General features: G+C 44.9%; 2 protein-coding genes across 4 annotated transcripts; both read right to left on the bottom strand.

Annotated features, from left to right (window-relative positions):
- Positions 1 to 1417: 1417 nt before the first annotated feature.
- On the bottom strand, positions 1418 to 18124 carry ccdc142 (coiled-coil domain containing 142). 3 transcript variants are annotated; one of them, XM_036551498.1, is made up of 13 exons: positions 17050 to 18124; positions 14468 to 14628; positions 13885 to 13946; positions 13458 to 13521; positions 11639 to 13045; positions 11390 to 11476; positions 10727 to 10876; positions 7541 to 7713; positions 5510 to 5635; positions 5026 to 5140; positions 4097 to 4274; positions 3228 to 3439; positions 1418 to 2940 (listed from the first exon to the last, which is right to left on the bottom strand). In XM_036551498.1, exons 2-13 carry the CDS (start codon positions 14559 to 14561, stop codon positions 2693 to 2695), a joined length of 2916 nt encoding a protein of 971 aa, XP_036407391.1. In that variant the 5' UTR covers positions 14562 to 14628; positions 17050 to 18124; the 3' UTR covers positions 1418 to 2692. The 3 variants fall into 3 exon arrangements, with proteins under 3 accessions (XP_036407391.1, XP_036407393.1, XP_036407392.1); XM_036551500.1 differs by having other exon boundaries at positions 7541 to 7710; XM_036551499.1 differs by lacking the exon at positions 17050 to 18124 and having other exon boundaries at positions 14468 to 14949.
- Positions 18125 to 20483: 2359 nt separating this feature from the next.
- Positions 20484 to 26359, bottom strand: LOC118793389 (stem-loop binding protein). The gene is made up of 8 exons (XM_036551552.1): positions 26134 to 26359; positions 25156 to 25305; positions 24923 to 25027; positions 23752 to 23814; positions 22595 to 22726; positions 21816 to 21965; positions 21314 to 21431; positions 20484 to 20985 (listed from the first exon to the last, which is right to left on the bottom strand). Exons 1-8 carry the CDS (start codon positions 26187 to 26189, stop codon positions 20878 to 20880), a joined length of 882 nt encoding a protein of 293 aa, XP_036407445.1. The 5' UTR covers positions 26190 to 26359; the 3' UTR covers positions 20484 to 20877.
- Between the last annotated feature and the right edge of the window lie 532 nt (positions 26360 to 26891).

Here is a 26891-nt window from a genome sequence, read left to right as displayed (position 1 = left end):
TGCTTGTAATAACATCCACATTATAATTGTTGAGGATAAAAAATCCTTAATCATACTGACTGTTTAGGAAAAACAAACAAAAACTGCATGTGCATAATAATTTGGAACATGGTATAAATATGCAGAACCCTGTTGCTATTATTGGAAGCAGTCATATTCTGCCCATTGAGACATATCTGCAGATAGTGAAAGGTGCTGATTTATTGTTTTTAAAATTTGCTTGTGTTAGCCATGCCAAAACTGGAAGACATTCTCAGAGCAAGTTATACACTGATCAACTCCTGGAGTTAGGGTTTCTCCAGTCCTTAAGTGAGGTTGAAACTCATATAGAACTGTGGGAAATTCCCATCACAAAGTATGTCCACGTATGTAATCAAAATGAGCTAAAGTATATATGTCTATATGTTCATGGTATGAGCACCACAGTAAATGACATATGAAACCCTCATAGTTGTGTGCTTTGCCCTATCAGACAGACCTCCTGAATATTACCACCACAGTACCCCAACCATTGTAAATTCTATTTTTTCATCCAAAAGCTTATTTTTCCTCAACACACCTGGTTTTAACCATATACATTTTTTACTCTAAACCATATTCATGCTACTTTTATTACAAAATCTGGCATAATGTATGTTACCAGAGTGTTGAAGTAAATTTAATTCCAGATTTTGCTCACTTTAACAATCCCAAACGCCTTGTGCCTTCTGAGTCACCCTTGGGGATAGGGCATTCCCAAAATTACTAATCACTGCCAGTCATTAATTATTTGAGAATGACAAGCTGTACTCTTTGCAAGACAAAGATGTTTACTAAGCCAAATTAATGACACTCTCCTCATTCATTTCACACAAAATGGCCATCCTGACACAAGATCCATCTGCACAGCTGGGTGCTCTATGGAGAAGTGCATAATCACAGTGACCTTCCCGGGACTATTCCAGGACTATTTCTCCCTGCCATACTATCTTCTATCTGTCAGCTGGAATCATACAGGTTCACATATGACATCTTAAGTAACTTACTGTTCAAATTTTTACATTATCTGTTTATACTGCTGATGTTTATTGGGGCCATTCAGGTTAAGTACCTCACCCAAGGGTACAACAGCAGTGCCTCATGTGAACTTTACTTTACCCAGCAACCTTTGGGTTACAAACCCTGTTCCTTACCATTAAGGAACATACGTACTAAACACTTCCACAAGAGACTACTGCTGTATGCTTATGTAAAAAAAAGAAAAGTTTATTACGACAAAAAAGTTTATTACAACAGGTTTTACTGTCCAGCAGAAAGGTGTGCAGAAGGATGAAGAGGAAAAGGTTTTGGTCTTTAGTCATCCTTCTACAGTACATAATTTTTATATGATATATTTTCACTTTGATGTGACCACATAAAGCACTGTGTGTTACAAAAAATACAATTTTTGTATTTATAAAAAATTCTGAAATATCCTGTTACGGTTCTTGTTCTTGTAAAACAACACCCAAATGAAAACTGTTCAAATATAAAATTGAGTGACTGACCCTGTGGCTCAGTGACAAGTGATTTTCGTATGCCTCACATCACACCCCTAACGGAACATTCTCAATATAAAGCTTTCAGATCATATGCAAGTCAAGGTGAAGAGATTTTATAAAATATTTAAATGTTTGAATATACCTACATATAAGCTTCTTTATTGCTGTATAAAGTACACTTTTGTAAATATACCTGCAAATAAAAGTAGTTTAACTGTTTCACATGTTATAAAATGATGACTACGATGATGGGAGACTGGGGCTTGAGAAGCCCCATCATGGGTGAAACTACCATACGCTGCTCATCACCGACTTGCATATGAGCCAATCAAAAGATTCTGCTTGCCATAGCAGGAGACTATAATTGGTTTAAATCTGAGTCAATGATGCACATGTTAGCTCCACCATCTTAGAGATTCACTCAGTTTGAAGCTTGACTTACTCATGACGCACCATAACCAAGAATCAGCTGTGCCTCTTTTTCTGAAATCTCTTTCAATCAAACATCAAATGACAAGCATTACTCATGTTCTGTTGCCATGGCAATGATCATAGCACCCTTTGCTCAGGCTGAATACCTCAACTACCCCCCAGAGACTGGGGCTATGAATATAGGGGACACTGTTTCCATTACTGCTCCAGACAATGACCTCCCCTTCAATCTGATAAGAAAAAAAGTTTTTGGTTTTCATCAAAGAGAATTACACACGCAAACGGTTTCAGGTTAATTTCATTAGCATATTGCCTAACTAGGTAACTATAGTAAAATGAGGTTTCACTGCCTCTCAGGAAAACTCAAGGTGTCCTTCCTAGGATTACAGCTACAGTAAATGAAATTAAGGCTCACTGTCTCAGGTTTTAAACAATACAGACAAAGGTAATGCCCTGAGCTCAATTGGACTTCGACGTCCGAACTGAATGATTCCACATAATGTCTTACGCTTATTGTTCAATCTTCTGCAAAACCAGCATTTTTAAAGTGACTTGAAGGTTCTCATCAGTACTTAGATGCACACTGGCACTGCTGTACATAGGACTGATCCAGGGTCAGTGATAAAGAGAGGAGTAGGCTTAACCACAGACCACTAGGAGGAAGAGGCTGATACAGCGTTAGCATTGGAAAGAGGGGGTTGATCCAGGAACAGCACAGGGAGAAGCAGGCTGATCCAGGATCAGTGCTCTGACTTGTTGAGGCACTGCAGCCCAGGCAGCTTCCAGCGCGTGCCATTGTGGATTCGCAGGGCCAGCCACTCCTGCTGAGAGACATCCAGGTAGGACTCTGGCGGCGACGTGGTCAGTCGGGGTGCCAGGGAGCCCTCAGCCTCCATCAGGGCCTGGGCACGGGCCGCCTGGATGTCCATACTCTCCAGACTGTTCAGACTACCAGATCCCGGGTCCACCAGTGGACCCCTGTGTGGACCTGAAGGGAGAACAGCAGAGCTGTTGTCAATCACACATTAACACCAATACACTGTTCCGCACTACATTGTGACACCTGGCCCTAACCCGGCACTATGCATCCCCGCCCCTGCATTACACTGCTCCACCCCCGCCCCTGCATTACGCTGCACCACCCCCAGCCCTGTGCAGCCCTGCCCCTGCATTACACATTACCACCCCCAGCCCTATGCAGCCCGGCCCGGAATTACACTGGCCCACCCTCTTCTTCACTCTGCCCCACCCCCACCTCTTCCCCTCAGCACTCACAGCAGCGGCGGAATGGCTCCCAGCTGCGGGAGGGGATGTAGGGCTTGGCCACAGGCTGCTGGAGCAGACACACAATGGCACTGTCCACCTGGTGGAACACCCGCAGTGACAACAGCCGCTGGTGGATCTCCTCTGATAGCCGGTATTCCTCTGACCGGATCAGTTCCCGGATCATGTCGAAATCCTGCTTTAACTGCAGTGCCCCCTGGAGGCTGGGGAAAAAAGCACAGACAGATCTGACTTATTTTGAACTGCAAGAGGAGGCTCTTTAAATCTTGGATATACTTCTACATTATTTTAATCAATTTAATTAAATCATCTGTCCAATAATGAAACTATTAGTAATTTTTTGGACAACCTTTACTTATTCATTTAAAACCTCACTGAGCCCCTTAACTGCAAGGTTATTACCTTGCAGTTAAAAGGAAAATTAAATAAAACTGAAATTGCAACAAACTACGTGAATGGAAAAAAAATGTCATTGAATTGCAAATAAAAATGAAATTAACGTGATCAATTAAAACTACAGTGATATTCAAACCATTGATTCTGAACAAAAATAGACATAATATTTGAATAAACTCAAATCATTTGAGTTTTCACCATTAGATCATCTGCTCACTGCAGAGTGGAGTAGGTGTGGCTGTCTGACAGGAAGTCCACCATTACTCAAGAGGCAGGCATGCAGTGTGGCGCTTTCTGATGTTAGCAGCTGATCTTGGATCAGAACAAAATCTTTGCACCAAGTGGTCAGGGTTGGGACTAGGGGTGGGCTGGCTGATCTTGGATCTGTTGTAAGCAACAATGCCAAAGTATCTGCAAACACAATCCCAATCCAGAACAGAGAGAGGGCCAGTGTATAGACACACCTGAACTTGATCTTCTTTTTAAGGATGTGTTCCATCCAAGCCTCCATGAAGGCGGTCATGGCCTCGGTCAGCACGGAGATCTGCGCCTCATCTGGGAAGGACTGCACCCCCTCCAGCACCTGGCCAATCACGGTCTGCGCTGCAGAGGTCGCGTAGTCACTGGGGCTGCTGGGTAATTCTGCCCGTACAGATGCCAACATGGTGAGGGTAAGCGCATATGTTCCCGCACACGCACACACACACACAGACACACAGACACAGAAAAACACCTGGCAGAGGCAATGTGGTGAAACTTTGTGTTGTGGCCAAACAGGACATGTTCCCTCGGAAATAAATTTGCAAGTGGTGCTTATCAGGCAGTTCCACCAGATAACAGGTGACACAGAGGAGGAACTATGTAACCACACCAACTGTCGCGCAAAGCTCTCCTGCTGTTCCACTGAGTGCTGGATTTGAGCCAGAGTCAAATGTCATATGCAGCGTCTGTGACTCCCACAGCCAAAGTTTAATATCATGCACAGTGTCTGTGACTAACACAGCCTCTGTGACTCTGAGCAGCAACCATTAGTAAGACCCTCCATCCCAAAAACACCCACAGAGGGTGCATGAGCGGGGTCAGTGGTGAGCAGGAAAAAGGAGTGGCTAGTTTATTAGGAAGCCTCAAAGCAAACACCTGAGCAGACAGCAGTCAACGAGGTACAATGGGAGCATGAACCAGGCTGAGGTTCTGAGTGCTACCAGCTCCATCTTTGACACACAAACCATGTGCAAATGCACGACACTAATTTTTCACCCTCCAGTGTGACCAGCCTTTTTTCACACCCTCCAGTACTGTCTAGATGCTTATTGCTCTGAAACGCTGCCACCCTATTTTAGTTTTACACTCTACAGTGCTGGCTCCATGGTTTACACTTGCCAGTGTGGTCTACCTGTTTTGCAGGTCACTCTCCAGTGCTTCCCTGAGGGCATGGTCTGTTCAAAGATCTCCACAGCCATCCTCTTACAGTCTTTGGAGAAGATCCTGAGGACCAGCTCTGAGAATCCCTGTAACAGCACAGGCACACAGGTTCTCACAGCTCAGCCAGGCATCGGTGCAGAGATGTGGTGGTCTAACTTCACCAGTTAGACCAAATGTTACTCACACAGCCAAACACTCCACATTAAAGCTGCCTATGGGAATAAGATTGGCCTTGTGGGTAAGAAATCCCCACTGTATCAGAGTATGATGAGTAAAACTGCAAAGGATGTACATCAGCCTAGTATTTTAATAGCAAATGCTTAGTAATAAGACCTGATGAAGCTGGACTCTCTCAATGGGAGGAGACATGGTAACACTGTGCTCTCTCAATTGCGTGTGCAGGTAGACCATTAAGTGCCTGAGCTTGTGTGTCCGGGCATGGGCGGGCATCTCACCTGTAGGTCTGCGACTCCACGGGTAAGCTGAGCGGCCTGCTGCTCGATTTGGGAATGTGTTGCATCCCTGTTTACCCCCAGTGTCTCTACCTGTGGCCCCAGCCTCTCCACTTCTGCCTTTAGTACCTACAATTCAGACATTAGCATTACCTACACCATGAACACACTGCATTAGCAACACTTACACTACCAACACGCTCCAATAACAAAACCTACACTACCAATACACTCCATTAGAAACACCTACACAACCAACACACCCGATTAGCACCACCTACACTACAAACAGTCCCCATTAGCAACACCTACACTACCATCACACTCTAGTAGTAACACCCCCAACACACTCCATTAGAAACACCACCAACACTCTCCATTAGCAACACCTTCACCACCAACATACTCCATTAGTACCACCCACACTACAAACAGTCCCCATTAGCAACACCTACACTCCCAACACACTCCATTGGCAACACTCCCAACACACTGAATTAGAAACACCATCAACACTCTTCATTAACAACACCTTCACCACCAACATGCTCCATTAGCTACACTACCAACACACTCCATTAGCAACACCTACACCACCACCACACTCCATTAGCAACACCTACACACTCCATTAACATAGCCTACACAAACAATACACTCCATTACAAACACCTACAACACAATCCATGTGCAATACCTACACCACTGGCACACTCCATTACTTAAAACCAAAAAGAGAAGGATATGCCCAGGCCCTGCCTCCCCCTGGACCCAGATCAGTTAGGGAGCTTCTCTCAGTGTGCTGGTTCAGCTTTAATTATTAACTTTAATTCCTCTACTGACCTTTATGCCATATGGGGTCCCTGCCTTTAATGACATGCATACACTTTCCAATTGCTGCAGCAACGCAGCCGCAGTCTCTGTCTGATCTTTCACGCTTGCTGGTGCCATCCGACCTGAACAGCACTCCCATGCCTGGTGTACCCAGCCTGTATGTTTAACCCACTAATATGGGAAAGGTGCAGCCTTAGGCTGCGCACAACACAGGACTTTCATCTTAAAAAAAAATAGAGACTATCAGGATTTGCATGGTGTCTGTAGTTACTTACCTTGGTGGTAAACGTGCTGAGGACTTACATTTGAAGTGTTCTCAGGTATTTACTGCCATTAACAGAGCATTGTTTTTAACACACTTATTTTCTATGATTGGGGGGGGGGGGGGGGGGTGAAACCTCTGGTGACACCACAGCAAACAGAAAAGCAGGCGATGTGACCGAGGTCTGCCATGGGTCATTAGTAAAATATCTTTAGCGCTGGACCCATTTGCTTAACTGGATAATGATAATGAACCTATTGATTCTCCAGGAACATCCTGTCCATTGTACAAATGAGCTAGGGGCTTTCCCCCTGCACTGCCAGTTAAACAGTCAGAGGCTCTGCGTAAGCAAATCTCCATAGCATCATTGTCAGATGCACAGGAGTGCTTTCTCCTGCTTCAGAGTGGACTGCAGATGCCCTGCATTTGGGAGAGTCCCTTTTTCGCACTGGAACTTCAAAATTATTTTCTGGGAAAAAGAATATCAAGCAAAAGTCAAGCAGTACTTGAAAATGAAACTTAGGAAAGATGGTTGTTTTGACGCACCGAGTCAGTGACTTGTACAAGGTTAATTTAGTCCTGCTGCATCCAGCCCGTTCAACCAAACAGGTTCCCTTGATTTTACCCTCTCGCATCCCCGAACAGGACAGGATGGTGTGCTTATTCCAAGAGCTGCGTAGGCGCCTGTGGGGTGGGGGACCTCCTCTGATAGAACAGGACAGTGAGCCTGTATATGACATGTTAGCGTGGCATCACCTGCCTCAGCTAGGGTGAGACACCTTCACCTGTGGGCTGTCTACAGGATCACCAGTGGAAACACATATCTCATGCTAACCCCCTCCCGCGAGGTACAACAAAGGGGGCCATCTCTCTCTCCATCCAAGTTTCAGGAAGAGCTGAGCATCCAAATCCAACCTGCTCGGGCACGACCACCTTACCTTCAGGTCTCCTAGGGTAACAAGCAGGAACTTCCCCAGGGCCCAGGCAGAGAGGAACTGGTAGGCTTTGCCCATGACCCAGAGGGTGGAGGAGTGGACGGAGGCCACAGCGCGGCTGAACAGGCCCAGATGCAGGGAGTGTGCCATCCTTTGGTCCAATGGTGCAGTGCCTGCTGGTGCCAGAAAGAACACATTGTTAAACTTGTGCTCCCCTGCTTCATGCGGCCAAGCAGGGAGAGACACTCTCCCTGACTCAGAGAGACTTGTTTGAGAACCGGGCACAGTTAGCAGCTAAACTAAAGCAGAGATTGGAATTTTATGTATCCTTTAGCATTAGGGTGAGAGAGTCAAAGTCCCTGCGTTTCACATTCAAACAATGAAAGCGGCGCGCCCCCATGCACATCTGCTGCGCTCACCCGCTGAAAGGCTTAAAAAGCCCTTCGAAGCAACCCAGTATCCAAGCTGGTGTCCCCAGGAAAGACAAAGGTGGGGGGCCACTGCGAGGCGTACCCTACGTGGGCCAGCCGTGCAGCTTGATGAGCTGCTAAACTGGGGCCTTATCGCTCTCTCACAGCCCAGCAGGGGGCTAACTGCCAACCATAGCCACAGCTGGCCCTCGGCCTGGCCTTGGGGGGGGGGGGGGGGCGACAACAACAGGGGGCATGACTTTGCTCCAAGTGCGTGGGGCCAAGATAGAGAGACAGAGAAAGAGAGAAGGCGAGCGAAAGAGAAAGGTACACCTCAGGGGTCACATTACATGGACAGATCCGGGGCCAGGCAAATACTCAGAATGAAAAATAGGTGTAAAGAACCTGCAAGGTATTAATTTATTACAAACAATATGGTATTCATTAGTTACCACTTCTTAAAGGAACAGTAAATTAGTTCTCTGAAAAACACAGATTTGAAGATAGAATTTGGTTGCGCATCCTAGCTTTTATAACGACATCTCATTACACCCATTGGTGTACGCTTAGTATGTCAAAATGAGTACTTCTCCAGGGTTTTATTTTCAAAGGGCCTTTCGACAATCATCTTAAAAGGAGAGTTGAGCTCAATCAGAGGTGTAATTGGATGACACCAGTAGGATCAGGTGTGGGGTTTTTCCAGTGCGGACCCAGCACAGCAGGGGCTGTACACAAACTCAGCATTGTGCCCTCTGTGTTCCCTCCCTCCTGGGGATTTAGGGGGAAAGAGCTCACCTGCAGGAAGTGGGACGGTCACTGGCAGGTCATGTGAAAGGCCATGGTGTAATCTGCCGAAGTAAACAAGCGTGGGATTACGGGCACTGCTGAGTGCGGACAGGAAATCCTCCACTGTCCCCAACTGAACAAACTGAACGAATCCTGTGACCCGAGGGTGTGGGAGGCAGGGGTGTGGGTCCCTGCAGGGGGTCGCAGTAAGTCCCTTCACCTGGATTCCCCCCTGCGGCTTTAAAGAGGTTTAAATCATATCTTAGAGCCCTGTAACGCACCATAACACAGTTTCACATAATAACATACTGTAACACTCTGTAACTATGTGTTACATAGTGTGTAACTGTGTAATAGTGTGTTATGGCGTATTACAGTGTGTTACTGTATAACTGCATAACTATGTGTAACCCAGACAGGCTGTTCTTCCTCCAGGAAACCTCACCTTAAGATTCCTCCAGACAGAGAGGCTCATGTCTGTCTTACTGGAAGCAGTACTTTTATGCAGCTGAGAGAGGCACCTGGCACATAGCCCCATGGGACAGAGTGAGCAGCTGCAACAACAACAGGGGGCGCTCTCGCCTCATGTGTCACTAACAGCTGTTAGGAAACACCGAAAAGGAGCGGTATATTTACAGGAAATGGTGTTCACAACACTGCCAAACATCACCAAAAAGCCAAACTCTTGGGCTCCACACCCCCGTTCCACAAGGCTCAGTTTTCAGAGAGGGTGACCAGCACTCCAGGTGCATCTAATCCGCAGTGGGTGTTGATCCTGGGACAGGGTCCACTGCTCAGACGCTTATTTTGGGTAAAGGACCATAAGGTAATTTCAGGCACCCCAAACGACCCCTGTGCATGGTGCTGGTGGACCTGTAGTGTCTGGAGGGGCAGAGACAAGTGCCATATTTCGGCCCATTTCTCACAGCACTGAAGGATGAGGTACTACAATGAAACTAGCAACCCTATAATCTTTCATTAATGCGTCTTCCAGTCTTCATGTATATTCAGATAAACAGTGTGGATAAAATATGAGACATTATGGAAGAGATAAACCCAAGAAGCTCACTTCATGTGTCTTCTGATGAACGCTATCTGGATGCATAAGAGTTAAAAAAGGAAAAAAAGGAGGCAATCTGGTCTTGGGCTTATACCTGTATTTGAAGGATAACTTTTGACCATACTGATCTTACAGTATTGTATGATCAGGGGGAGGAGTTATGCAGTTTGTTTGGATTGTCCCCCTGTGGTGAAAGAACACCACATTAATGAGGGGCACAGAACCCCCTTAATGGTCACAGAAGGTCCAAAGCAGCTGAGCAGGACACACTAGCCACTTACATTTACAAGAACCAGAAAACATTTTGATATCTTAAAATAAATTCAACTCAAAGTACCAAAAATGTTGAAATCTTTTCTACTTCGTCTTTGGTCATCAGCTGCCTATCTCCTGAACTCAATTATCCTCTTCAGCAACATTATTTTAAAACGGGTTTCATACTTAATAGATTTTTAAAGAACTTTCTAAAATAAATCAAATTGGTTCTTAATTAAACAGCACTGGTTCTGGGCCTTGGTGCATTACATTGAATGAAAGAATGCTCATCTGACCACATATGGACATTTATAATGTTACTTGCATGTCTGAATGCACAATTTTAACAACATGTTGTCAAAAGAAATCAAACAAAGGACCATTCTTGTTTTTTCAAATGGATCAGAGTGGATATTTTGGAGCACATTTGAGTGACAGCTCATGGCAATTGTGATTTGTACTTAGCCAACAGCAGCTGAACAAGACCACATAAGGACCGTTGCACACAGTAGTGTATATGAACTTATAAAACAGCTAAGGTTCCAATAACCAGACATCCAAACAAATCTGTGATGTGAAGAAGGAAGGTGACACTGGAACAGGCCTGCTGGAGTATGGCTCTAGGAAGGGCACGAAGCACTGGTACACACACACAGCCAAGCAAGGGGAGAGACATACCTGAGGACTCCAGGCAGCAGAGAGTAGTGTGCAGCGGGGGGAAGAGCTGCAGGAGGAGCTCTGTGGTGGCAGTCCTAACTGTAGAGCTGCCCTCCTCCAGAACAGGAAGACACTTATCCTTCAGTCCCGTTCCCAAGGAAGCACACATCACTGGCAGCACACACACACACATACATATTAATAAACCAGGATACACTTATCACTGGCAGCGCACACACACACATTAATAAACCAGGATACACTCATCACTGGCAGCACACACACATGCACACATTGATAATGCAGAATACACACAGATACACAGACAGACATACACACACAAACCAGAATACACAGGTTAAACCAGGAGACAGACACACAAATTATCAGGAGAGGCACACATTCCCACTAGACAATAAAGAAACACATTCAATACCATGACAAGTAACAAGCAAACCAGCATTCAGTTTGTTACTGTGAATAAAGCAATGAGACTGAATTCAAACTTTATAAGAAATACTGAGTGAAAAGGCTTGTTTTAAAAGTGAGATCAGCCTCCTAGTGTTGTCAATATCAGTGGGTACCCATTTCAATACTGAATTAAACCCAGATGTGTTCAAGTGTTCTCTGGTGCCCTCTAGTGGCAGAACCCCCCCCCCCCTTTTCATGCAGACAGTGGCTTACCTTCATCCCAGCGACTGAAAGCTGCTTTGGCAACCATCTGTGTGCAGAGATCATTCAACACGCCTTTGCTTTCAGCTGGGAGCAGCTCTGGGACAGATACACATAAACCGCTTAGCGTCAGGCCAAATGGAGCACTTTCTGGTGTTATCATTACATCAATTTCTTTCCCTGGCAGCCACTAAACAAAGTCTCCATCCTGTTAAATATCGGACCATGTGTGTGTGACAGGGTGACGATGGGCATGCCTACCTATTCTGCAGACACTGTGGAGCTGTATGACCACCATAAGAACCATATGGTCCTTACATTGGTTGAGACTTCCCAGAATGCAGTTTTGCGGGGGGCTGTAGAGGAGGGCGAGGAGGGCTCTATTGAATTTGCTCCACAGCATGCGTCTGTAGCGGATGGCCAGCGCCACACAGGTGTCAGACTTCCTCGCATCCCGCCACTGAACTGACTTGCATCGCTTGGCCTCCAGCCCCTCCTGGAGGTCACGGGGGTCGCCAGGGGAGGCGTTGGCAGTGTGCAGGCACACCGGCTTTGGCTGGCTAGGGACATGCTGCGCCACCAGGTCAGTGGCCAGCAGGGCCTGGAAGAGGTGTTCTGTGAACTCAGCGTCCTGCCTGATGAGGGCAGCCAGTGGGCAGGCACCCCCAGGTGGGGTTTGGGGCGGGTTGGGGGGCCATCTGACCTGTTCCCACCTCTGCCTCTGGGGGTCACCAGGGGGGAAGCCAGCACAATCAGCAGCCCAGCAGTGGACAGCCTCCGCCGCCACCCAGCCCCTGCACTCCGCCAGTACCTGCAGCAGCCGGCCCATGGGAAAGGGCGTGGGCCCGCCCCTCATCCCGCCCCTTGCCCTGTGTCTCACATGGGCGCCCTCCTCACCCGCAATGTGGTTGAAGGTCTCCACTCCGATGAGTGCGTCCTCCAGGATGTCGGCAGAGGGCCCTGGTGGGGGGGCGAGGGCCAGGGCGGACAGAGTCAGCCTCACATAGCACTCAGTCAGTGCCAGGGCCTGCAGTCCCAGCAGCATCAGGCTGTGCCGCGCCGCCGCTGCAGTCCGAGAGCTCCAGAACGCTGAGGCCCTCAGCCAGGGATCGGCCTTGGCCTTGGTGCAGAGGCAGTCCCAGGCACCTGCATGCAACCTCAGCTCCTCGCACAGAGCCCCGATCCCATACCCCCACGCCAAGGGGGGCTGCTCTCGCTCCATCAGGCCACTCAGGGTGGCCACGAATGCGGTGGCTGCCCGGTGTCGGCGGGCAATCTCGTGGAGGAAGAGGAGCTGGGCGCGGTCCTCCAGCAGTGCCCGTAGCTGCCCGTAGCCATGGCCGAAGGTGGCGGCCGCAGGGTGGTGGCGGAACTCGCTGTCTGAGCATGGGGCCCCAATGCATGCTCGCGGCACTGCAGCACCCGGCTCCCGCAGGACCTGACTGTGCTGGCTCAGACCTAGCATGCATTGTTCCAACCGCTGCAGCCGGCGTGAGGAGCGTGAGGTGAGGTTCTGACAGGCCACAAAGCTGCCCTCGCTCTCGGGGTCCTCGCCACTGTCGTCAGACTTCTGCTTGAGCAGCCAGCGCAGGCCAGGGTTCAGCCTGGTCCTCAGGAGGGATTCGGCCTTCTGCAGAGACCTGGAGAAGGAACTCTGTATAAAAGCAACTGGGCCAGGGGGTGGGACAGGAAGACCACCATCAGCACATGCACATAATCCTCAATGCATGTGAATAAATAAGGAAATACTACAGCCCATACACAACAAAACAACGCATACAACACACAGCAAGTGTGTAAGGAGTAAGGACATGCACAATCTTTGCCTTATTGTACCTATAACATGATGAAATGTCAGTTCTATACATTTCCACTAAAAAACATAGATGATACAACAGGGTTACAAAATAAGCTCTCAATCCAGAAGCCACAAGCCAAAGCAGCCTCAGTCCCAGATGCATGATCTCAATATACAATATACAGACAGAGTATCCATCTTACCCTATTTGAGAACAGTAAATGCTGTGACGTACTGTACGAAGCCCTATACCAGGAAGAGTGAAGAGCGAAGGAGTCTTACCATCAGATCTGCCCTTAGAGAGAACATCTTCACACAGGGCTTCCGGCAACAGACTCGCTCTTTTCTATAAGAAAAAAAAAATAATGATAATAAATAATCCTATGGAGGGCAAAACATGTTTCTATGCAAAGGATGTCGAACTACACACAGAGATGCAGGGATTTTCTGGGGGAAATTCTGCCATTTTCCTCCAAGAATCAATCACTTTCATTATCTCTTACATTGTGGCTGTAATTCATGTAAGCTTTTGAAGGCAAATACAGAATTTCTCATGCAGTGCTGCAGTCAGCCATGTGGCATGAGTGGGATACCTCCAGGCAGAGCAGTGTTAGGCAGTGTTCCTTTGCTTCATGTGCTGTGGCTTTATACACCTCTGTGTCCTCTCACCAAGCAAAACTTCGCTTTGGGGTGGGGACAGGACACTCACCTCTTCATCCTCAGACAGATGTGGCTCACTGATGTCATCCCTTGGCCATGCCTCAGCTTTGACTACAGAGACAAATAGGGAGGTAGGGGGTCAACATGAGTACAGTAGCATGGTAGATGGAGCTGAATTCTGAATACTTTAGATTTATTACTTGTTTTTTATTTATAAGTATGCATGTATATAAAATACAACTAAGTCATATTTTGCCATACACAGTACTACCTTTAACCTGGAATCCTACATAGCTCCTCCATATGCTGTATAATAAAACTAATAATGATTATAATTACACTTCATCATTTTTCTTGTTGTTCTTGCTGTCGTTACTGGCTGAGCTGAGCTCCTTTTATATCTTGCACGCTCTGTAGCATAGTGACAAAGCAGGGCATTTAGAATGGCGAATGAGGTAAAGTAGACTGCCAAAATGTGTAAGATCAAAGCCCTACCTCTGAGCCCAGCCCTGCCCCCTGCTAACCTAACCACATCTCTGAGTCGGGACACCACCACCTCCCTTGAACCAGCTCACAGGGAGCCAGGAACTGCAGGATCCATGAGCTCCAATATTGTGGCAATGGCTGCTTACCTTCTGGCTGGTGGGGGCCTCCCACTGCATCCGGGCCATTCTGGCCCCCTGGGGTGCTGAGAGTGGGGATAGCCCCGCTGGAGCTCTGCGCCATCTGAGCCTCTGTCAGCAGTGGTCCTGAGATGGACCCCTGCTCACTCCACGCTCTGCATAGCAGCCGGCTGAGCGAAAAGAGAGCCCCTGCTGTGAAACATGCCCAGGCTGCAGTGACTTCACACACCAGGGAACACACTTGGCTGGATGCACCAGGGGTTTACAAATCTACCTGAGACAGCCTGTTGGCTTGATGTGCACTTGACATTGTTGGGCCAGTAGAACACTTTACCTAGAATTCATTTTCAACCTTTCTAGAATTAAATGCACACTCCAACTACACAACATTACAGTGGCTTAGCACATGCTCTTATACACAGGGTCGTACATAGCTTACAACTTATACACAACATTACCCATTCATACAACTGGATATTTACTGAGGTAGCTGGGGTTAAACACCTTGACTGAAGGTGCAACAACAGCAACCCACCAGGGACTTGAACCTGCAATCTCTGGTTTACACGCCCTGATCATCACCACTGCTCCACACGGTTACTTACTACACTACACTGTAACTAGGGTAAACTACTGATATTTTTCTGAGAACATCCCTAAAAATGACTCATGAGTGTTCAGAAATGCAAGCCATGATTCCTCTGTGATAGGTGTGACATGAGAGAAGTAATGGCCTGCCGATATTTAGAGCAGATGGAGATAGTTTAGCACTGTCGCTGTTGCTGTCTCTCCCTCGCTCTCACATGATAAGAGCATGTGTTAACATGATGGGATCATCCTTCATGAAGATCCAATCATATCCAATGCAGATGTGTACCCTCTTCCACACTCTGTATACCCAGCAGGATGGCACAGAGGACAGGGAGCACAGAGGACAGGGAGAGCCGTGTCACAGAGAGAACTGCAAGAACCCAGGCCACACTCAGTCAGGAGGCATGGCCCCATGGAAAATTCTAAAATAACCATACGCTGCATCTCTTGAGTGTGGAACTACATGCATGTTAACTCCACCTGTTCACACTGCCACACTCAAGCCTACTGTGTACATGCTTCAGAAACAAATTTTCCTTCTGCATTAGTCACCAACCATCTCAAACTTCATTTTAACATCTTTAAATGAAAAATGGTCAAAGGTTTGAGTGCATTCATTGTGGCATCTTTGTAAATGTCATAAATTCAGGCTGGCATGGAGAGGACTGACTGTCTATACAATTCACCACAATCTACATATAATTACATGCACTTAGTCATCTTTCTTTGTAAACTTCTCTGGATTATTTTTACACATAGCCACTAGCAGATCCCAGACATTTCTTATGACACAAACCATATCAATCACTGCAAAAGTGTTTATTTACTTTCTTAAGCTGTTTCCTGTTTATGCCCCCTTAGGGCTCTCACCACAATCACCACTGTACTCATACAACATATGCAACAAAACACCATTCACCGGCTCAAAGACTGGGATGACCTTTTTAGGTCAAAGACATCGGAACCGTGTGAGATTACAAACCTTCCCTAAACTCTGGAAACGTGTAATACTAAAAGAACGAATGGCAGCTACAGCGCCAGCCCAGCAGAAGAAAGTATCATTATCCTTACAGTGTTTGAAACTAACATCTTGAAAACGACGAGCAATATGAAGATGAGTACAGTAACACAAAAAATACATTTAACGTGAAATCCTATTCATCTATTCGGGGGGCAATGAACATGATGGAGTGAAACATGGAGATGCAGCTCCGTGTGAATGCTTCAAATACAGGTAAGCAACTACTTCTAGGGCATGACAAGACAGGATTTTAAGGTATACACCAAACAAAGGTTTACGGATGCTATGAAAAATGGCTAATTGTTATTAAATGAAATGTTCCGGGCTGTGTACCTGGGGTCGAACTCGATTTTCACGATTAGTCTGAAGTGGATTTGTAAAGTAGGAATTAAGCTGTTTGTCTCAGTAGCTGACTTAGATACTTAAGCCACCATATCAAGCTTTAGCAAGATCCTTTGGTTTATATCAGTATGGTAAATTTAAATCCACATTACTTCTGCATTACACACCTCCCCGTTCCCACACTAGTAAGCACTTGACCACATTTCATAAACATGCACAGAAAATCTTGATGAAATAGAATTGTATCAAAAGTCTTGGGTATGAATGTACATTTTCGCAGTCACTGAATATTGCGTTATATACTTCCCAAATGTCAAATGTCCTGGAGCGCTTTGCTACGGGAAGATTTAATTGCATAGCAACAGGATGTGGCAACCACTATTACCAAACGTAACGGTTATCATATTAACAGGGAACTGGAAAAGTGACTACACGCTGTCCTCGCAAACAGACGTGAATCTGGACCTACGACTTTCATCTATACCACTGGATTTTGCAAGCTTATTTAGCAGATACTTACCCACACAGTCATGATTGGCGATGCTTAATGTTTGTCAGTGGTCAGGGTGGAGCGAAGTATCATTTCATTAGTTATGGGCAGTATTCCAAAAGGTAAGATTGCTTAGCGTTACCTTACCTTAGCCTTTAGCACACAGCATAGGGTGGGAAGACACGTTTTACGATGAGTCCTCCATTTGTAAACTCGGACACCGGCCACCACCGAAAGGGTATCTTGTCTGTAAATCACCAAGTCAAATTTATGGGATCTTTTTTCTTCTTTTTAAGTCCCGGTTTTTAACTGTTTCTTCCTAAGTACCGTATCCGTCGTCTATCCCCAGAGTCCGTGGGAGGCGTCGATTCGTGTGGTCAGGAGTATTTTTAGATAACTAGCTAGCTAGCTTCTTATTACTAGCTCTAAGCCGAGCTGTAATCCTGCGGTAACCACTAAGCAGCAGGCACGATGCAACGCCCCGATTAGCACACCGTACAGCAGCAGTGTAATGCAGACATAGCGCTGGTGAGTTCATTAGCTAACTAGCGAGGTAACTCAGATCAGGCAACCCAACTCCACAATGTTTTCAAGCCTGAGGCTTGACTAGTTGCTACAGTTCGAATACATTAGATCTAGCGATGTCGTCGGTAAGCGACAGACTTGGCGTGCGGTATGACTGTGCACCACACACTAGCTAACTCGCTTTACCTGACAGAGCAAATAGCTTGGCAGACGAGGTAAATATGGTTACTTCCAATGATGTTAACTTAGATACCCCACGGGGTACACATACGTTTCCGACGCCCCTCCAGTTTTGTACCGAACAAACTACGAATATGTTACCTAGATAGCCGTATTTAAACCTTAGTTAAATGTTCGTTTGAGCGGCTGTGATTCAATTTACTAAAACCACAAAACACTACACTGATGACCAGGTTATTTACTCTTGGTGTACTTCCGTGTTTAGTGTCGTGGGGGCAACCACGAGATACGTGACGAGATGCCATTCTCCCACTATTTTCGATCGGAATTCCTGAAATCTATGCCAATGAAAAGGAAGTATATAACAGGAAAAGAAATATACAATACATGCTAACCTGAAATGCTAATGTTATATCATAAATGTATGCTCTCCAGAATCCTCCAAAGTCTCAATTTTCCTCTAGCACTTCATTTTGTGTTACGTCTACAACAAACGAGTCCGTGCTACTGTATCTAGTACCCCCACAGATATTCTATGGTAAATTCTCAGTAAGAGAATGGAGGACTGTTAGATCCAGCACCACAGTGAAAGCATGCGGACAGAAAAACTGCCTTTGCATTTTAATACGGTGAATGTATGACGAACCCAGACTAAATATATCGATAAACCCCAGCCCTGGTTAAAAAAGTTTTTATTCTGTGCATTCTTTATTTAGATGTAGATAACGCACCCGAGGCGTCGTCCTGGAAACGGACTTGCGTAGTACGATATATGACCGGCAGAAAAAGCCAAAATTTGTGGTTTGGTGGCCTTTACTCGGTCGCAGTAGCGATATCAGTCCTCGGCATGCAAACGCAACACACCCGGGACAATCGCTAGGTAAGAGGCAAGACCCCGCGAATGGGAAAACAGCGAAAACTTTATTCTACGGATGGATTTTTGCGCAAAGCGGCATTTGTTCCTTAGACATAAAAATAAAAAATTAATAGCCTACATATATTTGTATGTGCTAATGTAATACAGGTACATATCGGTTTAACAAAGCCTAAGAGGGAGAGTCTACTCTACAACGAAATTAATATTTTAAACCAAAAATGCACAGAAAATCTACAGAACTAACTCAAGTAGGCTTCCACACTGAAAGTAGGCTACCTTAATCGGATGTTTTAAATGGATGGCTCGTTTTAAAATGTTTCCTTTCTCATTTTTTATGTACGGCAATGTGGCATCCAGTTGGATGGTAAAATTGTATATGAGTAAGCAGTTGTCATTAAAAAAACAAAACACACCACAGTAAGTAAATTCAGTATATTCACAAAATTCTGGTAATTATCTTTTATCTAATTTTAATTTTCTAATTATCATTTTTTATTGGATCCCAAATGTAACTGGTAGCCTACTGCAAGGAGTGAGTGTAGCCATAAAATCTGCATGCCTACAGCTCACTCAGGTGTCACTGTACCCACATGTAAAAAAAAAGGCACTGTGGAACTTCATCTCAATTAGGAAACTGAGGGGAAACTTTCACCTTTTGTCTCCCTCACAATTAGCTGTATGTATATTAATGTATTCTCTGGTAATTTCTTTATGTCCTCCATAATCTCAAACACATGTGCATAATTGAAAGATATAACATGATTGATTAGATAAACAACATAGATTAAATGTTTTCAAGGCTACCACCATAGGCAATCTGCTCTATTGCCTTTTCTGTATAGGTCCTCTCTTCCCATTCATCTCATATTATATGTTTTGTGAATATAATCTGTGCTAAATGCTTAAGAGTTCTGTTTTAAGTACAATTTGACTGAACAGCCTCTTGCATCTTAAGTCATTGGTGCAAATTCTCTAGGTACAGAATTGGCAAGCACACACACACATACATAATTTCAGGGTTTAAAGCAACAAATTTTTCTGACCATGAAATGTTCGCAAAATGGGACACACGTACATTTAGTGTTACCACAACAGCTTTGATTGATTCAAATTGTAAAACAAAAAATACATTAATACAATTGTGTATTACTGTGCTTAAATTAAAAGTGCTTCCTTTTTCTTAAATGCTATTAAAAAAAGAAAATTGCAACTTCAATAAAAGCTGGTCGAATAGCAAGATGCTGTTTTAAAACATTGTCCATGTCATCACCATGAAAATTCTGTCCATGTTGCAGTTTGTGGACTCGTCAATGTTCTGTGAAAACATCTGTTTTAACAGCTTCTGCGCTAAACATTGCCCAATGTGACAGGCAATGTCGTCAGGACTGTTTTCATCTAACCAAGCCTATCGCCATCTATTTTTCACCCCCCTGTTCTAGTGTGCTCGTGTCTGCACCAGCCTTCACGTTTCGCTTCCATGCTCCATTTATTTGAATGCATGCTAACCTATTGTGCAGTAATCAACTGATAGTCCCCGCAAATACTTCCTGGGACCGCCTCATAGAAAGTTGAAACTAGTTGCCGATTGGATAACAGTGCTCTCGTGCCAGTACGTTGCCTAAACAGGCTACCATTGGTTAAAACTCACCCGAAAAAAACATGTCAGTGATTGTTTCTAATAAAACTGTGTTCCAGTCTGGTAATATCAGTGCTGTATACGCTAGTATTGTCTGATCTACTGCGTGCCGGATTTCCGGCGTGGGGCCGGAGATCTTTAACCCATGTAATTTATATGCATAACTTCTATCCAGTCCCCAGCACTGTGCATTCAATTTCAGATCAAGGCAAGCATAATCCAGGTGAGAGATAACACTGGCCATTTTTATCAAACCTTAATAGCACGGTCTTCATCCTCATCCCAACAGTGGCGTTTCTCAACAATGTTATACAAATAAAGCTGTTTATTTTGGCATTGTTTTAGCTTTATTTACTTTAACAGAGGTAAGATAAAATGCCCCAATGAACACTCACACAGAACATTTTGTATCATATCAAAGTAAAAAGTTACAATCTTAAAAAAACTTACATAAAATGTACACACAAACCCAGCGAACAATGAACTTGTGAAATATGCACCAAACTTAAGAGCATGAAAGGAAAACACTTTAGATCAAAGACAGTAAAGCGATCACCCTGCTGGAAGGATCCCTGTGGAATGAGAGGCAAGTGGTGGGAAATGGTATGCACCAGCCTCTCCTGGAGTCTGAGGTGACGCAGTCCTTTTGGATGATCGGCTCACGTCGTCATCTGCGGGCCGCACTTCTTCCCTCCCACCGCAAATTACGAAGTCATGGCAGGTGAGAGCTCTGCACGCACACGTGGGCATACCAGTGTCACAAACCGAGCGACTTGCTGCTGTCCTCCACCTCATTCAGACACATCTCCAAATCGAAGGCTGCCTCAGTCTTCATGACTTTGCTTGGGGTCCCTGAGCAGGAGTCCTGCAACACAATGAGGAATCTGTGATCATAGATCGTAAACATGTAGGGTTACTGTAACCTGTTCTCTGCTTTGACAGCTGCACTCCATTTTCCAGACCCAGTGCATATTGATTCAAGTTTTTTCCACAATCCTTAGAGACATCTTTTCCAGAAACTCTGAACAGTGTGATGGTGGATGTAATGGAGATGGGCCAGCTCCCACCTTTTTCAGAGGGAATTACTAGTTTGGGAGGGAGGTGTAATTCCTTGAGAGAGTATCTGAACTGTCCTGGAGGTGGCAGATATTGGACTTGGCATTTGTAAAGGACAGACAGACTGGAGGACTTACCTCTGGAATAGTCATAGAACCTTTGCTGGCTTTGGGGCACTGGACAGTTGCTCCAGACTCCACAGAGTTGCCTGTCCCAGACTCAATCTCCATAATTTCATCAAGGTCTATCTCCTCTCTGATTGGTTAAAAAAGGAAACAAACATTGATGACGACAGATTATAACATCCTTCAATCTCTTCTACCAAGACTAAGACTGTACATTTCAGACGTCAGTGGGATGCATACATTAGACTACGCAGTTACTATTAAAGTGGTTTAGAATAGAAGATATGCATGCATCTGCGTTGCACTGAACCACCAATTACAGTAATTGAGAGAAAATAAAACCAGATGTAGTAACAGCCCTGGTTGATGCATCTTACATTGTACTTTGGTTTTGTATACCTCTCTTACAATATACTACTGTATATTATAATGACATGCTTATACCACAAACACTTCCTCCCGCAGAGCATGCTGACAGAGTTGTGTGTGTGTGGTCTGGTTTTGGAGTACATACATAGCCTGCAGGTCACTGCCCTCCTGGACTGGAGGGTCCCAGGCATGGAGCTTCACCCTCCACAGTTTGATCTGCTGGTCCCAGGACCGTCGGCTGTACTTCTTAAACTTGTTGGGTGTCCTGGGATGAATCCCCGGCTGGCGCAGGTGCCTGGAATAGCCAATCAAGAAGAGCTCCAATGACTGCAACTTGACAACAGTAATATTTAACATATATCCAAATCTCTGCTATGCCAATACTATGCATTTAGCCATTACAGATTATCCTTTAGAAGTGACTATCAAGACATACCTAAAATAAACTGATGACAATATACACATTTATCATTTACACTGTTTAAAATTCTCCAGGTGGAACTACAGAGTGTTGAGTTTCATGATTAAAGCTTGTTCAAATTCTTAAAAAGCTGGATATTTTGTTGGGAGAGACTGTCATCCTTCCCTTAAGGGTGGAGACTGCACATCAGCAGAGATCCATGTATCTCTGGTCCAAATCATATCTTAATTGCTTAGTTAGAGCCACTCACAGGATGAAAACAAATCACTCAGGTGTAAAAGGGTTACTAGCTTGAAGGCCGCAGAAATCTGTTTTAGTCCAGATTTTGAACTGCTAAGCTCACGCTCAACACACAGGATCCCAGAAATATTAGTCAGGGTGATGACAAGAGCTAAAGCCAAGAGCTTGAAAATGGGGAGCTTGTTGAGTTTTGAACTGCACCTCCCATCAGCCACTGGGGGAGTCTGCAGCACTTTGCTGGTCAACCACAGCCACATACTCACTTCGGCACTTCCTGGATGTAGCGGTCATAGGCCAGGGTGTTCTTCCCGTAGTTGATTTGCTTCTGTCTCCTCATCAGCACCACCTCATCTGTCTCCATTTCAGCAGGGATGGGGGAATCTCTGGAGTCCGAGCTGGAGACACACAAAGGAGAGCACCAAGCCCATTTAAAAATAAGTACGCCCCTACCAGTATGGCTTTAGGACTGGTCATTCCAGACACTGTCCTATTCTCCATTCTGAGACTCATCAATCAGCCAGAGCATCCTCCCACTCCTCAGTCTTAAGTCTTTCGGAGCTTTCTGCAGCTGTTGATACAGTGGACCACACCCTCTTGTCCAAGACTGGCTACACTGGGAATCAGACAGACACAGCTCTTCTTTGGGTTCAATCCTACCTCTCCAGACTCTGCTCCACGGTGTCCTGGAATGATGATTTGTCTCAACTCCACAGCCTGCCTACAGGTGTCCCTCAAGGCTCTGCACTCAGCCCCTTCCTCTTCTCTTTACATGCAATCCCTTGACTCTTATCCCCCCTCATGGCTTTTCATACCAGTTCCATAACACAAAATTTTTCCCGTCTTTTCCTCCATCAGACACAGAAGTCTGGCAACACGACTGAGCTCCTCTCAGCCAAGGTGCCAGTCTACGTCGGTCCCCCAGCGGCGGAATGAACTTCCCCCGGATGTTAAGACAACAGAATCACAGACCATCTTCTGATGCAGACTGAAGACCCACCCCTTCAGACTGAATCTACTTGTACTAGTATTACTTGTTGCTTATTTACTTGTAGCATTGCTGTTTGTCATTATTGTCTGTTTGTAGTATTAGCAGAACATAACTTGTGGTAATGTACTCACACTCACTGGTCAAGGAGTGTTGATAACCAGATCTGACATTGTTGCTCATGGAACCTGGATGGATATACTTCTGTTCTCATGCTGGAAGCTGCTCTGGATAAGAGCATCTGCTAAGTGAATGTCATCTAATGTAATGTAAATAAAAGCTACCTTTGGAAGAAAACCTACCAATCCCACTCAAAGTGAAAACAAAGGGAAACAAAAAAACCATGGCTTCAACATATGCTTACAGTAACATTTTGGACAAGCATGGGTTACAGCTGGCAGACTGACAAGAACCCTTCATACACTCAACACACACCTTCCTGACGAGGTCTTCCTTTCCCGTTCATTGAAGTCACCTGCAAGGATTCTCCTCCTGTACCTGCAAAGCAGGGAGAGGCAAGCACAGGCTAAACATCATTGCTAGAGAGCACTGCACCACACCAGGCTGTGCGGTTTGGAGGCTGGGACACAGCACCAAACCTGCTAGGGGTATAAACTTTTGACTTAATACAATATTCATACCTCAGAAGTCAACTGGAATACTATGCATCATACTCACTTCAATACATACCCATACAATATCATTCCACAAACTTATTCTTATTCAAAATTATTCTATTCTTTTAAAGCAATGTAGAGTATTAGTTCATTATATGCCATTGAAATGACACCAAATACTCAAAGATAACTAGGATTGTCACAAGCATTGTTGTTTCATCCCAACTACTGCATTAAAATGAATAAAAATTAGTAAAAAAAAAAAATCACTGGTATGGATGAACTCTCATTCAGCATTGACACAAAGATTCATGTTGAAAGCACAGCTGTATCTTTACATTCCTAAAGCCTACAGGTCGTGAGTTAAGATCCAACATGCTCAAGTTGCAGCAAACACTATACAATGCGACTTACAAAAGTGCATACTAAAAGGTTAGGCTAGAGCAGAGACGATACAATATCAGTGTTGCAACCAAGAGCAGTTATTCCATAACATACAGCATTCTGCCAATTGCCACAGCAGGTGCAAGAGGGAGTCTGAGGATGCAGTGCTTCTGCAGAGCAAATAAATTTCAGGATCTTGCTGTTCCCCACATCCTGTCCTCAACAAAGCCACAAACATCATCTCAGCAATGTGTGTCTTCACAACAGACTATTTAGGCACGTTTTGGTCATTGTAGGCACTTTTGTTGGTCTCTATGAGTTCACATAAGTACAATTAATGAATGACATTAATAAAATTCTTTCATATGACGTTCTGAACAAACACCATATCATAATGCTATTTAGGTGGTATAGATGGAGGAGAAAAAATTATCCTGAAACGTGTTTTGAGACATTAAACGACTAACGATGTGGCTACCCTGGTGCACATTTTCATGAAACAAACACAGGAGAAAGCGACCACTCGGTATGCGGTCTGTATTTTGTCTGAACACATATGTGATTTGCAGAATTTGAGGGTTTTCTTTGATGCGACTACAACTTACCGTTGCATGTCGCGACGGACGCCTGAACGGATCTCCTCCTGTTCCACTTCGCTGCCCCAGTCGGCGCATCGGGACACTGGTCCGGCACTTTCAGGAGTAGTAAAACTAAAAGCAGAAAGATACTTTAGCGCTGGATACGTCTGCACAAATAACAAGCCCTATCAGTACATTCTGCAGTCATGAACACAGGTAGTTACAATGGATTAACAATCAATGAACATTATACGTGTTACCTTGCTGGCCTGCTGTCGGGATGTCTAAGGCTTTTGACCCCTTTTTCTGCATCATCAAACACCGTGAAGTTTGGGTCATCCTGCGGCCTCAAGTTACCGTCTGCTCCTCGCTTTCGGCAATGGGACCAACGTGACGCACCCCGATTACTCCTAGTTAGCGGAGAGCATATATTTAGCTAACTGGCAAACTAAAGACAAATCCTAATTAAAAACAATTAATGTATTCAATATATTTAACACACATATCTTGCTTGCTATCACACTCACGAAGGCCCCTAGGGCCTTAGGTAGCTAACTGGCTTTTTTTGACGTAGGTTAACCGCGCTAGCCATGTGGCTAGCTAGCGGGACAGGATTTAAAGTTCGCGCCAAACCGCCATTTTAGATCAGATAAACACCATAACCACAGTTAGCCAGCTAGCTAGCACAGTAAGCTATACAATAGATTCCACAAACTTGTTAATGCGCCATTGACTCCACTACATTACATACTAATTAATCAGCTACTTAACATTGATAACTAAACTGGGCCAGTATTCACAAAGTATCCAATTCTGTTTGTAAAACATCTGGATAGTTAACTTACCTAACTAGCTACATTAGCCACTTGTATCGAGACGATAGTCAGCAAATGTTACATTTCCTGTATCCCACACGAATACTTCCCTTTAAAGAGCAAGTCAAAATGTACAATCCTACATGCTAATTAGTATGCCCACGTAATGTGTACCCGTACAATCACAGGTAACTAACCTAGCTAAACACACACAAGTAGACTAAATAACACACTTTGCGGAAGATTTCAGTATCTCCGATGCGCGCCAAGCTAGCTAGCTAGCATGCAAGCTTTACATAAATTCATTGATCTATTCTAGACTTACTTGCAACCGAGATCCGAACAAAGAAAACATCTTCAATGCAGCCAACTAATCCATCGTTCGCACAAAATCTAGCTGCAGATTAAATCAGATCACCTCACCTGCTATCATCTGTCCTCCGGTCATCGTAATGTCTGGATCTGTGTCTGAAAGACATTTTTGTCTGTAGTGAGTGGACAGAAGTGAAGAGTGCAACCCCCGGAAGTGTTCTGATGGTAAATTTACTGGAAGGCGACCTAATAACCTGTGCAAAGACAGTTTCAATGTACCAGGCCAACGAGACGATCTGATAGCCTGCGCACAGAAACACATTCAACACCCCGCGCCAAGGAGGCGATGGCGTCTGGAAAGCACCAAAGCGCCACATGACACTAGGGGGAGGGCCCACTGGTTTATCTGTTTTTAAATAACTGGATGAAATGGGGTTTTTTCATTTCACACAATTTGTGTGATTAAGCACCAATTTGTTTTAAGAATAACACTCTGACGTAAGATTTCTTAGTATGCTAGTGGGAGATAAGTTAGCGATACAAATATAACTATCCCAGTGTCAATTTGGTATACCTCTGTGTAATACTGTCGCTCGATTGGTTAGGAGCAGGGTGTTAGCAACGCAAGTAATTCGTTGGAACCGCTACAATATGCGTTAAACAATCGCTACAATGGAAATCATGATCAGTTGTATGTCCGTTTAATTAAGATTTTTGTTGATTATATACTTCAGCTAAATTAGCCGTTTTCATTTTCCACCAATTTCATTCCGTTTATTAAAATCCTCAGTTAACCAAACAAATGCGATAGTGTCAACCCTGATTGTTCCATGGAGGGAAAGAAATTACTAATTCGCGGAATTACTAAA

The sequence above is a fragment of the Megalops cyprinoides genome, chromosome 18, assembly GCF_013368585.1.
Source record: "Megalops cyprinoides isolate fMegCyp1 chromosome 18, fMegCyp1.pri, whole genome shotgun sequence".
Lineage (NCBI taxonomy): Eukaryota > Metazoa > Chordata > Actinopteri > Elopiformes > Megalopidae > Megalops > Megalops cyprinoides.
Note: the sequence above shows the minus strand (reverse complement) of the source record. Positions and strands in the feature narration are given on the sequence as shown.

Coding starts and splice junctions, on each gene's coding strand:
- ccdc142 (XM_036551498.1), bottom strand. CDS start 14,561: ATGGCGCAGAGCTCCAGCGGGGCTATCCCCACTCTCAGCACCCCAGGG. Junction 13,046..13,457: donor CTCTAAGGGCAGATCTGATG/GTAAGACTCCTT, acceptor CCCCTGGCCCAG/TTGCTTTTATACAGAGTTCC. Junction 5,141..5,509: donor GTGGAGTCGCAGACCTACAG/GTGAGATGCCCG, acceptor GTGCTGTTACAG/GGATTCTCAGAGCTGGTCCT.
- LOC118793389 (XM_036551552.1), bottom strand. CDS start 26,189: ATGTCTTTCAGACACAGATCCAGACATTACGATGACCGGAGGACAGAT. Junction 22,727..23,751: donor AGGAAGACCTCGTCAGGAAG/GTGTGTGTTGAG, acceptor GTGTGTCTCCAG/CTCGGACTCCAGAGATTCCC. Junction 21,966..22,594: donor TACATCCAGGAAGTGCCGAA/GTGAGTATGTGG, acceptor TGGCTATTCCAG/GCACCTGCGCCAGCCGGGGA.